The sequence below is a fragment of the Protopterus annectens genome, chromosome 5.part1 (assembly GCF_019279795.1).
Source record: "Protopterus annectens isolate FY-2018-M chromosome 5.part1, PAN1.0, whole genome shotgun sequence".
NCBI classification, from domain to species: domain Eukaryota; kingdom Metazoa; phylum Chordata; order Ceratodontiformes; family Protopteridae; genus Protopterus; species Protopterus annectens.
This window is the reverse complement of record NC_056736.1, coordinates 322,175,350-322,192,365: the sequence shown is the minus strand read 5'-3', so window position 1 is coordinate 322,192,365 and position 17,016 is coordinate 322,175,350. Positions and strand designations below refer to the sequence as shown.

Sequence of the window (17,016 nt, the reverse complement as noted above, 5' to 3'; positions counted from 1 at the left end):
TTACAGCAAGCAATTTGTACCCCCCCCCCAAATTTAAAAAAAAATAAATAAATAAAATAAAAAAAAAAAAAAAAAAAAAAGTTTCCTGCCTTTCCTAGAACTAGTGTAATCCAGATACGGATTTGCTGTATCCAGGACTTTTTGTAAGCTTCTGAGCGGTTTGCTTCAATTTTTCCCTTAGATCTGCTAGTTCTCTGCTCTCCTACACTTTTATTAGTTTATTAGTCTAGCACTTTACCAGACTTCTTCTAGCAATTATTGTAGCACACAACAGTGCTACCACCACTAAACGTTCTTGAAGGAAATGGCTCCATTACTTATTACTAATGCCCACCCCTCCAGGCATGTCTCAAGGTCAGTTCCCTGTGCTTTCTCCTATTAGTCTGGTGAGCTTGGACATCCTGAGGCAATGTAGCAACTGCCTCATGTACACAGACAACCCTCTCCTCTTACCTCCCAAAACTCAGACTTGTGAGAGATGCACTTGTATATCTAAACTGGAAGCCATGCACTCTGCAGCCAAGACCAGAATAGCTGGTCAAGAGGAGCAGGTCAGCACTTGCACCACAACACATGAACACATAGCCCTCCAGAACACACACCAGCACTGCCTTCACATAAAAACACAAACCACACACCCACCTTTGCGGAGGCTCTCAATAAAAATTTACACAAACAGCAGAGACCTCCAAGGCAGAAATGCACTCAACCACCACAACACAACACTAATCATGAGACACTTAACTCTACTAAACAGTGTGCCACTCATCCAAAGCCCCTAAGGCAAAACAGCATGTCCAACACACTAGTCATAGGTGACTCGATAGTGAGGCACACTGATGTCCCACTAACTGGGTTGAATAAGTGGAAAGTAAGTCAGCTGCCTGTCAGGTGCCAGGATCTGCCACATAACGCACATACTCAGGTCCCTCAACAACAGGTACAAATATGACTCTGTCATTGTACATGTGGATGTGAATGACCTGAGATGTACCTCCCTGGACTACATGAAAAGAGACATGGAGGAGCTCTTGGATTATGCAGCCCAGACGGGTATGACCCTAGCCCTGAGCAGCCTCCTACCATCACCCAGAATGATACCACAGTACGAGCAGAAAATGATTGATTTCAACAATTGGCTAAGTTTCTAGTATCATTCTAAGGGGATCCAATATCTGTCTGCCTGGGATGACATGACTGACAGACCTAGATGCTTTGCCAAAGATGGCCTGCATCCGTCACCCCTGGGCTTCCGGATCCTGGCCAAGGCTCTTGCCACCCCTATAGTGCCTTTTTTAGGTGGTGTTCCAAAGACCAAATTACAACCATAACAGCTACAAACAAATGCAATCCACGGGTCATGTTGCTCAACGCTAGAAGTCTAAATCTCAAAATGCACTCACTCGAAGCACTCCTTAAAATGGAGAACATTGATATTTGTGCTGTAACAGAGACCTGGTTCAAGGCAGCAGAAGGCACCCCTGCACTACCAGGCTATAACTCACTCCATACCTTTCAGCACCAGAACTAGGACCGAAGCTCCAAAGGTGGTAGTGTTTCCATATTCAAAAAGGATGTGCACACTTCCAGACTGGCAGCCCAACATGACGCATCAGAGATACTTCAGGTGCAGCTAACATTGGGTAAGACAGTGATTCAGGTCATTGCCTGCTATAGGTCCCAAATCATGACCCAAGACTCACACTCCACTTTCCTAAGCACCCTGGAGAATATTAGGGACACCCTAACACTCTCATACTGGGCGAGTTTAACTACCCCTCCATTAACTGGGAAAACTACTCATGCACCAACACACTTGCCGAACATTTCCTTGAATTCATTAATTCCAATGCCCTGGACTAGCTCATTCTTACCCCCACTAGAGGTAGCAACATCCTTGACCTGGTCATTACTAACATGGGTGACCGTTGCTCTGTACCAATAGTTAACTCCTCCCTGGTAAGATCTGACCATAAACTAATCACCTTGGAAATTCTTATCCCTCCCACCCCCACCCCAGGCAAAGGTAACCACCATGAAAAACTACTCCAAAGCGAACTATGGGCTCCTAAAGACAGAGGTAGCTAACTTCATAGCACCCATGCAACTGGAGAATAGCTGCATGACTGCCGAATCATACACTAATGCCCTGTACGAACACGTACACAAATGCATGAATCTCATCATACCCAATAGAACCAAGATGCTCTCCTCCAAAAAATGGAAGCCAATCTGGTGGTCCCCTGCCATAAACAAACTCACAATATGAGGAGGAAACTGATGAGAAATAAGGTGAAGTCCCAAGACTGGAAAAACTCCCTTATCAGCCTCAACAAAAAGTTGAGATTCCTCATTAAATCCTCTAAAGCTAGCTATGAAAACAGAATTGCAGCAGATAGTAAAGACAACCACAAGGTCTTCTATAGTTATGTAAAGAATGTCCATGGCAATACCTTGATTCGCTCGGAGCTGTTGCATAAATGCACCTCCTATACAGAGCCAACAGATATCGCCAATATACTGGCTAACAGATTCAGTGCCAACTTTACCCCTCTCTCCCTCACCAAAGGACCAATCACAATATCAGTAGATTGCCAGGCACCCAATATTACTGCTGCACAGGTTAAAACAGCACTGTCCAAGGCCAAGAATACAGCTTCTATGGGGCATGACAATATCCCTGGCTGTGCTCTACATGAACTACAGAGTGAACTGGCACCTCACCTGTGTGCCGTGTTCAATCACAGCCTCACTTCAGACTTTGTCCCTACTGACTGGCGCACTGCTACAGTCATCTGGTGCACTGCTACAGTCATCCCTCTCCACAAAGGAGGAGAGACTACAGACCCTGGGAACTATCGCCCCATTAGCCTGACAGGTCTGATATGCAAAGTTATGGAATGCATCATCATGGACCTAATAAACAAACAAAGATATAGGGAACCTCCAAACTGTGGATCCCACACAGTTTGGTTTTGTGAAGGGTAGATCATGCCTGATCAACCTGGTCGACTTCTTTAAGTCAGTCACCAGAGCTGTGGTTGAAGGCAATGTGGTTCATACAGCCTACCTTGATCTGGCCAAGGCCTTTGATACCATCCCCCACTCAGGAATCATAGAAAAACTCACTAAGCTAGGCATCAACCTCTATATCACTAGGTGGGTTACAAATTGGTTCAGAGAGAGAACACACAATGTGAAAGTAGCTGACTCCAAGTCAGACTGTCAACCAGTCACGAGTGGAGTCCCACAGGGTTCGGTCCTGGGTCCTCTCCTGTTTGGTATCTACTTCTCTGAAGTCCAGGCCAACATGAAGGGACTTTGACAAAGTTCGCAGATGATTGCAAGTTGGGAACCATAATTAACTCAAGTGATGCTGACATCCTACAGAAAGGCCTCACTAAGACCAATGACTGGTGTCAGAACAATGGCCTTAAACTCAATGCCAAAAAATGTTATCATCCCCTTTGTGAAAAACCCAGTTCCCATGAATTACCACATCAATAGTAGTCCACTGAACACAGAAGGCATCATAAGAAATCTGGGAACACAGGCTGACAGCAACCTCTCTTTCGAATACTGTGTTTTTTGTGCCACTGTGGTCAGAAAGTCCTTCTATGTAGCACATCTCATTACTAAGGGTTTTGCATCCAGGAAGAAAGAGGTCATTGTCTCCCTCTACTCTTCTCTCATTAGGCCAATCATAGAGTACAATGCTTCATTTGGCATGTACCTCACTAGACACCTAAAACAACTGGAGAGGCCACAAAAATACCTCACAAAGAGGATCTAAGGCCTTACTTGTCCTACATGGACTGACTCAAAATAATTCTCTGTCTCATATAGTCTACTTAGAGGTGATCTCTGCTCAACTTAAAAAGCCATGTCTGACCCAGTTCGGTTAGAAATGCTACAGCTAAAGAAATCCCAATCCCTCCACACTACACACTCCAGAGACCTCAACCTCATTACCACAAACAACAGAACAAGCTGGAGGGGCAGGTTCATAACCCACAGACTGCTCATGCTATGGAACAGACTCCCATACATGTCAAGCGAAGTGCCTCACTGGCCCTCTTCGAGAGGGATCTTGATGAGTGAATAGGAAATAGAAAATTCACCCCAAGGATCACTCCAGTGGCTCTACTTAACAAAGGCACTGGGAACTAAGGTCGGGTGGCACAATGCCAGGGTAATACTATGGGCTAGGCTTGTAAAGGCTCCAGGGCCATTAGCCTAGTACACACCTATGAACCCACTTATTCTAGTAATGTTAATTTGATAATGGATATTACTAAGAAGCATTGGTCTACTTTAACCAATGATTTAGACCTGAAGAGCATAGTACATGATAAACCTATTTTTTTATTTTAGAACAGAAAGTCTCTTAAAAGGCTACTATGCTATCCCAATAAGGTAGTGGGTCCACCTGGTGATACTACAAATGGCACTTTTCCTTGCAATAGATGAAATTTTTGTAAATTTATTGACACCTCTGGTGAATTTTAGCATCTAGAAAATGGATTATCTTATACGTTCAAAATTTTAGCTGACTGCAACTCATTGAATATGGTTTATTTAGCTATATGTTGTACATGTTCGGCCTTCTATATTGGCAAAGCCAACAGAAAGCTTAAACATAGAAATAGAGATCATATTTATAATATTAAAAAATGTATCATGACTAATGCTTTGGCTGAACATGTTTCTGGTTACGGCAATACACACTGGTTTAGGTTTTCAGCTACTGAAGTAATTAGAAGAAATGAGCGTGGGGGAGATTTAGAAAATGACAAAAACATCTGAGACTGTCTAGTCAGGTTAAGAGCGGATGTAGGAAAAGGGCTGAATGATAGGGTTCCGCTGAAGCCAGTTCTTAAAAATATGGCTCTTTTTAAATGAATTGATGATGCACAGTAAGTTTTAGTGCACTGGATTTTTTATATAGGAAGTTTTAGATAATAAATGTAATGTGTTGTTTCTTTAATTCTTTTTTATGGTCCCAACAATGCTTTTGAATGCATTCTATGACTGGCTACATTGTTTATTGCTTTGCTTTTTAGATTTGATTGGGTATGTTTTTAGTGGACCGTTTCATGTATATATAATATGTAAACCAAATTTTCTTATGTCTGATGAAGTGGTGTTTTATCACTGTGAAAGTGCTAACATTCATTAAATCATTTATTTGAGAAGTTATCTTGTTGGATTCACTCTGTTGTGTGGCTTACTGTACGTTATGTATGTATGGATAATGTTGCTTAATACTTGCAATATATATGAAATATAAAGTCTGTAAACGTGAACTTAATACAGTTTGATTACTTTTATATGAATGTAAAATTTGCCTGTCACAAGTGATAATTCAATAAAGGCAAGAAAAACACTTTTCAGCCTATAAATGTACTTCTCTAAGATGTCCTGCAGTAATATAACAACAACATAACTGTACCTATGTACTACAAACACCATGCTACAGAATATGTGGATTTAAGCATGTATTACGCACATGCCTTAGCTCTATTTGCTGGTGGACAGACATATCTTGCCACATACATATATAAGAAAAAGGTAATGGTGTCAGGCCAGGCCAAATTACATCTTCTGCAGGTTCAGTGACACATACATCTGCATACAGAAAATACATTCTTAATGCAAATCATTATTCTGCTATGTGCTACCACTGGTTTCCTGCATGTGCTACATGATCACATAATAGGTACATGTGTTAAAATGCACAACTGCATGAGTTGTAAAGAAAAAGGTGCCATGTTTTTCAAGTGTCAGTCTAGAAGGTATTGGATGGTGAAAAGCCTCAAAAATAGCTGCTCAACAGGAAGCACTGGGTTTTTACTGTGAAGACAATGGAGTGATACTCAAGTGCCACAGTAGCCACAAGATGTTCCCATTTATTCATATGATCAGCCACTGTCCCATTGATTTTGTGTGGTATGATCTGTGGAACATCACAGCAAAAAGCTCACCGAGTCAAGGGCATCTTCTAAGGTGGCAGACACTGTCATCACCAGTTGAGCAACCTGTCATGACGGCAGTTGAATTATCCTGAGATAATACAGTGGCATTTAAAAAAGAAAAGTTATGTATTCCCATAACGTTCCATCTGTGTTGTAGATCTTTGTTCATTCATTTCAGATAGGACCTCGGTTCCATCCTCGGAACCGATACTGCCGTTTCCCAGCTTGCGCAAGTCAAAAACTCTCAGCTAAGAACCTACCCGCAATGCCCCTCTCCTAGTTACTCCAGATCAAGTTTGCCAGCCCTAGATAAAAAAAAAAAGATGTAGTAACAGAAAAAAACTAGTAGGAGTCTCTGTCTGGGCAAATGCTCTAACCAGAACTTCCTAAAGTTCACCAGGAGTCCAGGCAGGGGGAAGGAGGGTGGAAGTAATGAATGAACAAAGATCTACAACACAGATGGAACGTTATGGTAAGACATAACTTCTTTACCTGATGTTGTAAATCTTTGTTTATTCATTGTAAATCTTTGTTTATTCATTACAGATAAGTAGTTGGGGACTCAGTCCTAAGTCCTGGGTGGTCCTAAGGAAGAATATTACTGAGCACCATAGAACCAAAAGATGCTCGTCCCCTGGAGGCCAAATCCAATTTGTAATGAGATATAAAGGTATGAGGTCTTGCCCAAATGGCTGCTCCACATATATCATCCATACAAGCTGTGGAATGAAAAGCTACAGAAATAGCCATAGATCTGGTAGAATGAGCCTTTATTCTGGAAGGTAAGGATAGCTTATTCTGTTGGTAGATAAAGGTAATGACGTTTCTAAGCCAAGAGGATAAAGTCACTTTGGAAACAGGTTTACTCAATCTGGGTCCTGCAAAGGCCACAAACAATTGATCTGTTTTCCTGAAAGATTTAGTCCTGCCCAAATAACAACGAAGCTGCCAGTGCACATCAAGGGTGTGCAAAAGGTACTCCCCTCTATTAGAATGCCTTGGGAAGAAAACCAGCAGGTCAACAGATTGGTTAATGGAAAACCCAGAAATTACCTTGAGCAAGAAAGAAGGGTCAGTGCAAAGGGACACCCTATCCGTGTGGAAGATCAAGTCAGGACTCTTGACACTCAAGGCCTGCAGCTCAGATACTCTTCTCAATGAGGTGAGTGCTACTAGAAGTATGGTTTTTCCATGACTAAAATTTCAAATCACATGAATCAAAGGGCTTGAAGGGAGAACCTGTGAAAGACTGAAGCACCAGAGTCAAGTCCCAGGGTTCTAAGGGAGGCATGACCGGAGGTTTAACATGTGATACTCCCTTCAAAAAGGTCTTGCATAGGCGTTGTGACATAATTGAAGAATTATAAGACCATTATGGAAATTGGCGATAGCTGCTAAATGTACAGTGATCGTTGAAGCTGAGGCTCCTGCATGTAAAAGAGCAGTCCGGTATTGTAGGATCTTTTGAAAAGACATACAGAAAGGGTCTAAGTTCTGGTCTTTGGCCCAAATAGAAAACCTAGTCCATTTACTAGAAGAAACCTTTCTAGTGGAAGGTTTGTGTGAGGCCAGAAGAATTTCACGAACAGGAGCTGAGATGTCAGGCAGCCTGGCAATCATTGGAAGTGGAAAAACCAAGCTGTGAGCCCGAGACGGTGCAGGTTCGAATGAGATATCAAACGCATCAAGGAGTTTGAGATGGAGTGAAGGGTAGCTAGCTGCAAGGTGACAGTGTCACGCACCTCATCAGGCAGTACCCCCACCAAAGAAGAATACGTTTTGGAAATTAGGTCTTTTTGGAGGCAAGTAAAAGTGTGCCAGATTTCAGCAACCGAATGGCGAAGGTCGATGAAGCATAGGTCCGCTTACTAGTCTGTCCATGGTCCGGGACTCCCTGTTTAGGAGGATGGACAGTGGAACTATCTTCTGCCAGTTCCCTCTTGGTGGCTGCCATCTCGACCATAGAATCAAATGTCAACTGCTTGGACCAGTGGGGCTGGTCTTCAGATGTGGATAAAATTTTGTCTGGCCTCCTGGGAACAGGTTCTTCATTATCCGGGGCCTTCCAGGCACACTGCGCAATTAGTTTAACAAGGTCATCTACTGGTGGGATCACCCAGGAAGTAGATGGCCGGGCACGGAAGGCCTGCAGGAGCACCGATTCCTCAGAAGAAGGGTTAGAGGACTTCCATTCCTCCAGCTGTTTGAGGATTTCGAGAATGTCTCCGAATGAAACGTCGTCTGGGGGAGAACGTGGGGACCCTTCCGCCTCATCACAATCATGGTCTACTGTGATAGATTTCTCCAGGGAATCAAGGTGCTTCCTCTTGCACTGTTTGTTTTCTGGGGTGGCTCTCGAGTGGGATCTTCTGAGGGGGACTCCGGAGAAAGGATTCCCTTCAAAGGGGGGTTCTTGTGACTCCCATGCCTGGGGACCCAACATAGTGGGTTGGGAGAGGTGCATGCTAGGGCAGGTTTCTGATACTGATGTCATTGGTGCTGACTGTGAGACTTTGGAATATAGGACCCTTTCCATCACCTGTACAGCAGGCCCACTCGAGGAGGGATGGGAGCCCAGAACCAGGAGGGGCAACCTCGGAGCCGAGGAAACACGCCGCCCCGAACAGCCCACCTCCAGTCGAGGGATTCCGGGAGAGGTGCATGCTAGGGCAGGTTTCTGATACTGATGTCACTGGTGCTGACTGTGAGCCTTCGGAATGAAAGACCCTTTCCATCACCTGTACAGTAGGCACACTCGAGGAGGGATGGGAGCCTGGAAATGAGAGGGGCAACCTCAGAACTGGGGAAACACGCCACCCCGAACAGCCCACCTCCAGTTGAGGGGTTCCAAGAGAACTGGAAGTCATCGGAAGCATGGACATAGATGGATGGTCAAAGCACCGCTCCGAGAAAGCATCGGCTCCATCATAGCTGAAGCAGCAAGGGTGGTCTGTGCCGACAGGGGAAACACTGCTGTCAGAGCCGAGACAGTACGTACTGAAGAGGACATTGGTACAGAGATCAGAGTGGATCCTGGAGGAGGATAAACAGGGGAAGATGTGGTAAAAGATTCTGAGCCAGGAGGGATGGGAGGTCTAGCTGGAATGGGCACTCCTTTTGCTGACAGAAGCTGGTCCACAACTCGCACTAGGACTAGTTCAGAAAAACTCCTAGTGGATCTAAAGGAGGCTGCTGAAGGGGAATCAGGTCTTTCTAGAAAAGGGCTAAACCTCTGGCCCAAAACAGGGTCTAAGTTGGAGAATATCTTGTCCTTGGCAGGTATTCAAGTTTTGGAGCAGATGGAGCTGAAGAACTGTTGGCACAGTGGCCGGGGATGGTGTCGAGACATGTACAGTCATCGAAGCCCATGGAGCTGAAGAAGCTGTCGGCACCGTGGTCGGGGATGGTGCCGAAGCATGTACAGTCATTGGAGCCGATGTGGGAACCAAGGACGGTACTGAAGTCAGTAGTGCCGTGGTTGGAACCGAAATAGGAGTGAATATCATTGTCGGCACCGAGGGAGAGGACACAGAGCCTGGTGCTGGAGAGGTCTGCGTCGAGGGCACTGGTTAAGCATGGAGCCGACTTGGTTCCGTAACTGACGGAGATACAGGAACAGAGTGACTCAGTTTTTCCTTATGTTTTTTGGTCTTAGGAGGGGGTGAGGCCTCCGAGAAAGGTGTCTTGAATAAACCTTTAAAATAAAAAGTTTATTCTTACGTTATGCTAGTGTCAGATTACTAAAAAGTAGCACAAATGTCACAGACAGCTTTAATATGATCCACGCCCAAACAGTAGACACAACAGACATATCTGAGTTTGACATCTTACGTCCACACTTGTCATACTGTTTAAATCCCAACTTAGCTTCATCTGACATGGTAAGGTAACAATGCTATCCTATAGAAAAAATAAGGGAGAAAATGCCAGTGATGTTATTTTAAAGAATACCACTAGTAAAAAAGGAAAGGCCTGTAAAAGACAGGAGAGAGGGACAGTACCAAAAAAGGTAAATTAAATTACCAAGGAAAAGGGTAGGAAATAGGCGACAGTAAGAAAAGGCTAACTTGACTAAAAATGTAGTAATTTTGAAAAACAACTGTCATAAAATTAACAATTTACTACTTAGCTTTGAGAGAGATGGCTAACACATCTGACTAGGAATGTGGCAAATGAGATCTGGAGTAACTAGGACAGGGGCATTGTGGGTAGGTTCTTAGCTGAGAGTTTTTGGCTTGCGCAAGCTGGGAAACAGCCGTAATCAGTTCTGAGGACAGAACAGAGGCCCTATCTAATGAATTACAGATTTACAACATTAGATGCCTACTTATGTTTCTCACTTACATTTAGCATGGCTTTTAAAAGAATATTGTATGAGAATATCTGGAATTGCAAACATAAAAATCAGATGACTTGCAATGCAGAATACTCCACTGCAGGGCTGAAAATTCAATAGTTTGTATTTGAAAATGATTTATTAACAAAGAAAAATAAATTACAGTCAATTTTCATCTGTAATGAAACAGCAATCACTTATACTTTCTGATGCAGCTGATATTGCATTAACTGGTGCCTTCCACCTGCACACTTCTGTCTGAACAGTTTACTCTTTGGACAGTATGATCTTATATTTGCAGGACACATGTTTTGTCCAAGGCGAGCTTCGAAAGAAAAATTGTCAAGGACTCCAAAGATAACCACAAGTTATTCTTTAGCTATGTCAAGAATCTAAGTGGCAATGCTCAGATCTGCTCAGAGTTAATGCAGAATGGCACAAAATACAACAAACCAACCTTTATTGCCAACATCCTGGCAGACAGGTTCAGTGCAAACTTCACCCCCAAAAGGGCCCATAACCATACCAGAAGAATGTAGAGCCCCTGAAATCACAGACACTCAGTTTAAAACAGCCCTCTCCAAAGCCAAAAACACAGCATCAATGGGACCGGCCGGTGTCCCAGGCTGCATCCTACACAAGCTCAAAGACGAACTAACCCCTCACCTACACACACTGTTCAAACTCAGCCTCTCCACAGGCTACGTACCCATAGAGTGGTGCACAGCAACGGTTATTCTGCTCCACAAAGGTGGAGCCACAACAGACCCCGGGAACTATCGCCCTACAAGCCTGACTAGCTTTGTCTGCAAGGCTATGGGCCACATTATCATGGAACTCATTAACAGAGACATTGGAAACCTCCAAACACTGGACCCTACCCAGTTCGGCTTTGTTAAGGGCAGATCACGCCTCCTAAACCTGATGGACTACTTCGAGACAGTTACCAAGGCTACAGACGAGGGAAAAGTGGTACACACAGCATACCTAGACCTCGCAAAGGCCTTCGACACCATTCCCCATTCTGGTATTATAGACCTGAACATAAACCCCTATGTTACAAGATGGGTTGCCAACTGGCTCACAGACAGAATCCACATGGTGAGAGTTGTGGGAGCAAGGTCTGACTCTAAACCGGTTACAAGTGGTGTTCCCCAAGCCTCAGTCCTAGGATCCCTCTTTGTTCGGCATATACTTCTCAGAGGTACAGGCAAGCACAGGAGGACTATGGTTCGCAGACGACTGCAAACTAGGGGCTATAATTGACTCTCCGGCTGACACAGACATCCTCCAAAAAGGTCTCACTGAGACTGATACCTGGTGTCAAAATCATGGCCTCAAGCTAAATGCCAAAAAGTGCACAGTACACATAAACTACCACATAGGTGATAGCTCCCTAAATACGGAAAACATAAGGGATCTAGGGGCCCAAGTATATAGTAATCTCTCCTTTGATAATCACATTGCCAAAGTGGTTACAAAGTGGTTAGAAAATCCTTCTATGTGGTCCACCTAATCACAAAAGGGTTTGCATCCAGATCAAAAGAGGTCATTGTGCCCATCTACTCATCAGACCCATCATAGAGTACAATGCCCCATTTGGGATGTACCTTACAAGACACCTGCAACAGCTAGAAAGACCACAGAAGTACCTCACCAAGAGGATCACTGGCCTCAAACAGATGCCCTATGCAGCTCGACTGAAGAAACTCCAGCTGTACTCAGTTGCATACCGCCTACTCAGAGGTGATCTCTGCCTGACATACAAGGCCATATCCAACCCAGAATTAATGGACATGCTCCACCTAAAGAAAACCTTATCCCCTCGAGCCACATGCTCTAGGGATCTAAACCTCACCACAACAATAAATAGGATGTGCTGGAGGGATAGATTCCTGACCCAGAGACTTCCCATGCTTTGGAACAAGATTCCAATCTACATTAGGCAGAGCTCCTCGCTAACATTCTTCAAGAGAAACCTTGACGAGTGGATGGGAAACAAAGTTTACCCCGGGGATCACGTCAGTGGAGCTGCTGGACAGAGGCACAAGGAACTAATCTAAGGGGGCAGCGAAAGCCAACACATTCTGGCTAGGCTTATAAACGCCTTCGGGCAGATAGCCTAGTACCTACCTATGAACACAGTGAGTTGGCTATATGCCTAGGTACATTATGTGGTTAAGCAGTGAACAAAATGGGACATTACATTTATCAAAAGTAATTAATAAAAAAATCATTTAAGATTTGGTTTCTCAACTTATTACGCTTTCTTGGTTACTTCAGCATATCTGTACGCATTCATACAATCAAAAGAGAAAAAGTGTCACCTTGAACTACCAGTAAATAAGACGATGGATAATATCCCATTTTAGATATCACTTCCATGACACTGCAAAAGTGAATACATTATTTGAAAGAAACATGCAGCTGCAGTATATTCTCACTTGACTTTTAACCAAGTAAATTTCACAGGAAAATGTCAAATCTTTTATTATGTACACCTGATACTGCAATATTTCTTACAGTAAAGGACACAAATATTTCAGACTCGTAACAAACTTACTTCTTATGTGAGCTTTTGAAAGCTTCTCAGAACAGCTAACATCTTGGCTTTCTTGTACAGCTGACCATTCCTGTTCTAGGAACAAATACAATGCTCCTGCTTCTCTGACAGCCAATGTCACATTGTCGATCTGGCAGGATATTAAAGCGTTCTTACCTAGTATTGAAAAACAAGCTATGAAAGTATCCACTATAACAACAAATACTCTTCAAGCTGCCTACAGCACTTAACATTACTAGGACTGCCAAGAATAGACTGTTAACCATGCTTGTGGATAAGGTAGTGTCAAAGTCTTACCTCAAGTGTGTCTTGGCCAAAGTGCAAACCACAGGTTAAGAGAAAACATACCGTCTCTGACCAAGAGAGACTGCTTCAAGAAGAAAGCATAACAGAAGTTTATAATTACTGCAATAAATTACTTCTTGAAAATCTATTAATATAAATGAATAACTCAGTACCTCCCCAACTGTATTAGCTTATATTCGGTAGTTATTAATTATTAAGACCTAGTTCTGTCTCATAATATGAACATTATATGGGATAACCCACCAATACCAATATCAGCAAAAGAAAATAAACTGGCCCAGAAATACCTCAAACGGGCATAAAATATAAAACTACATACTGTTGGGGGAAAGCCAAAACCATATGAAAGTAACTAAAGTTCAATAAACACAACTGCAAAATAGAATTATGAAAAGTAAAAAAATAAATAAATAAAAAATTTAATAATACTAATAAAATAAAATTAGGTTTCTGTAGTATCCTCGAGTATTCCATGGTTGTCTCTAGCTTGAAGTTTCAAGACCTTAGTGGAAGACTTGCATTTAGTTTACAATCAAGATGACTGAGCCGTCCTAATCAATATGATCTAGACTATGCCTCCACAAGTTTCTCAGTTACTGAACTAAGCACTCTACTGTTGCTGTTATATTAGAACTTGAAAATTTATTAAAACTGTTAAATCATTTAGGAATGCTGTACTTTTTATGGAACATGCTTTATATCTTTGAAACTGAAAACTATAGGTTAATGAAAAATACTCCTGAAAAAAAATCTGTGTGAAAAGAAATATGAACAGCTTGTAAGCTTATGCTGAAATCATTGCGTACCTAGTGAGATACAAGAAATATACAAATGTGAGTCTCTGTACTACAAAGCTTACTGCATCAGTGTCTGAATTTGGGACTGAAGTATCAAAATCCCAAAACCATATGGGTTGGGAGGGTGGCTTAATGGTTAAGGTGTTTGCCTTACAAACGCAAGGTGCAGGGTTTGAGTCTCACAAGGGGTAATTGGCTAGGCTTAAAATGGCTCGCAAGGGCAGTTAGCTTAGTACTAAACTATGAACTATGAACATCAAATAATTATAGACAGAAATTAGAACAAATGGTGAAAGACAAGGATATGTGTGGGATAAATGATGAATGCATACAAACGAAGTTGGTATCAGAAAAGAAATGGACATCAAATTAGCAAATAAAAATGTAAATATTTACCACTCTGGATATTTACTAGCACCTAGCAAAAGAATAAAAGGGTATCCTTCAGAGAGTAACAGAATACAACAAAGCTAAGTACTTTAGAATGCGTTGATAAACAGCCCACATATTTTCAGTGTTAATTTAATTAAGAAAACTGTCATGACTGTGGTAAGGTTCAGCACATAGCACTGTCTGCAAAACTAAAAAATAAAAAGTTTAATAAAAAATTCTCAAATTCTTCAATATCCATTTTCTTTACAAAAAGTGCAAAGTTAAAGAGTCTGCAAAAAGTTATCCCATTCCTTTTATCAATAAAAATAGGGGCAAGCCTGTACATTTTTAAGTTGATACAAAACATAGCACAAGCATTATACATTAAACAACTCAGAGAAATAAGCCAGTTCTGCAATCAAATCTTTTTTTTTTTTTTTTTTACTGAAATCTTGTATGGGAAGCCTATTAAGAGCAGAAACTGCTAAATGTGGAAGTTGTTAACAAGGGATAAAATAAAATGGTACCTTCAATAAATTAAAGGTGTTGGCCCAAGTTTGCTTGGAAAATGTTAGCTGAACAAAATTAATTTAAACTTGGAGAAAATGAAGCACAACTTATTCTAATGCTGATGTTATAGAAAATGTGACTATTAAAATGAGAATAGAACTTTATTTGGATGACAAAAAAAATGGAAGGAGTAACTAAGTATTCCTTTCCTTTCAGTTAAAACCTTAGATTTTTCTTCAGACCCAGATCAGTTCCTTATGCTATGTATACTAATAAAGAAGAAAAAATTAAATAGACTGCTAGAAAATAAAGTAATTACTTCTCTGAAATATACTGTTTGGGTTCCTGCTGGGGGTATTCATAATGATACTTGACAGAACTATCAGACGGTATGGTGATACAAATTAACTGTTAAACAAGTAGCATCTTACAGCACCGTGTACCTCAACAGACAGAGGCAGCATTGCTGTCAGGGGATATATACATTCTAAATCAATTATAAGCTATGCTTACCAAAACAGTTTTGGATTAACAAAAAATACTGATAAAGGAATCTTTACATGTAGCAGTTTACATTCTGGAGTGTCACTAGCACCTGCTACTCTTCTGAAAATGAAAATTTTTACAGTGTGTGTCACATGTTGCCTTTCACCTGGATGATATCCTTTTTAATGGAACCACACCAAAGGAACAACTGAATAACTTGTACAAAAGTGATGAAAAGAGAGAATGATTTGCATCTTAAAAGAAATAAGCATTTATTAGACAGAGACACAATACTGACAATGTACAGTACATATAACTGGTATATGGCACGCATAGACTGAAGTCAAAGCAATTGTGAAGGCTCTATCTCCTATTAATGTTACTGAACTATCGGTACTATCCCCCTGGCAGTGTAAGCATTGGCTCTAGGTGATTTAGTCACACTGACTAATGTTGATGCAACATCCCAACTCCATATAAAACTGTGAAAAAAGGGATGAGGACATCAAACACCAGACCTGACTCAGTTTAGCTTAATTAAGGGCAAGTCGTGCTTATTCAACCTGGTACACCCTTTTGAAAAAGGTCACCAAAGCAATAGATAAATGTAAAATGGTACACAACATGTACCTCAATCTGGCCAAAGTTTCTGACACAATCCCTCATTCAGACATAGTAAACCCCTATGTCACCCACTGCACTGCAAAGTGGCACACAGATAGGAAGCAGAAATCAATGCAAGAGAAGCCACCTCCTCAAAGAGACTAGCCACTAATGAAGTCCCCCGGGTTTCAGTGCTGAGACCTCTCCAGTTTGGCATCTACTTCTCTCTGAAGTAAAAGCTAATGACAAAAGGCTGTGGCTGACTAAGTTTGCAGATGACTGCAACCTAGGATCACTCATTGAATCACAGGTTTATTGGTGTATACTACGTTAATGACCACTGGGGCCTTTATACGCCTAGCCATGGAACCCAAATGTATCCCATGACATATTGTGCCTTAGAGGTTATTTTAAGAGGTGTATGTTAATCAGAACATGATTTAATGACTCTGTTCATCAGAAACATAGATGTCAGACCAGACGTGAAGTCCCAATTTCCTATCCTCTGGTCCAGGTTGTGCTTAAATCGGGTTATGGAAGGACTCTACTTCACATGGATGGGAAGCCTATTCCAGAGAATGGAGATTCTAACTTGGCCCTCCAGCAAGTCTTATGTAGACTGCAGGAAAAGTTTAATTCTACAGGCTTAGTAGTTCTGTTGCTGTTTGTTTTGTGATATGCAAGGATGCCTTGTATGCCAGACATAAATTACCTTGCATCAGTCTGCAGAAAACACAAACATGGCTTTGAGGCTACATGCAAAGGATACCGAGTATACAAGCTACATTCTTTTTGATAGGAATCTCTGTGAACATTTCAGTTATTGCATGGCCTGGTAAGGTACATGCAGAAACGGAAGTTATACTCAAATGATAGATCTGATGATGGCCGAGTACAGTGGCATGATGACTTCCCTGTACCTATATGTTATGCTGACTTAAGTTCAGTGACAAAGAATGATTTCATTACAACCTTAGACACATGTTGGTTAAAAGCCAGGCTACAAGCTACATCAGTCTCCAAATCCATGACTTCTTTGTCTACTTTTAGGGGTGCTTTATCAATGAG

General features: G+C 41.9%; 1 protein-coding gene across 1 annotated transcript in view; it reads right to left on the bottom strand.

Moving 5' to 3' along the window:
• The window catches only part of GPR180 (G protein-coupled receptor 180), a 552,808-nt gene that overhangs the window by 515,023 nt on the left and 20,769 nt on the right, over nt 1–17,016 (bottom strand). Inside the window, exon 2 of the mRNA XM_044073002.1 lies at nt 12,875–13,030. Coding sequence (XP_043928937.1) covers nt 12,875–13,030 — 156 coding nt within the window. The remainder of the gene's footprint in view (nt 1–12,874; nt 13,031–17,016) is intronic.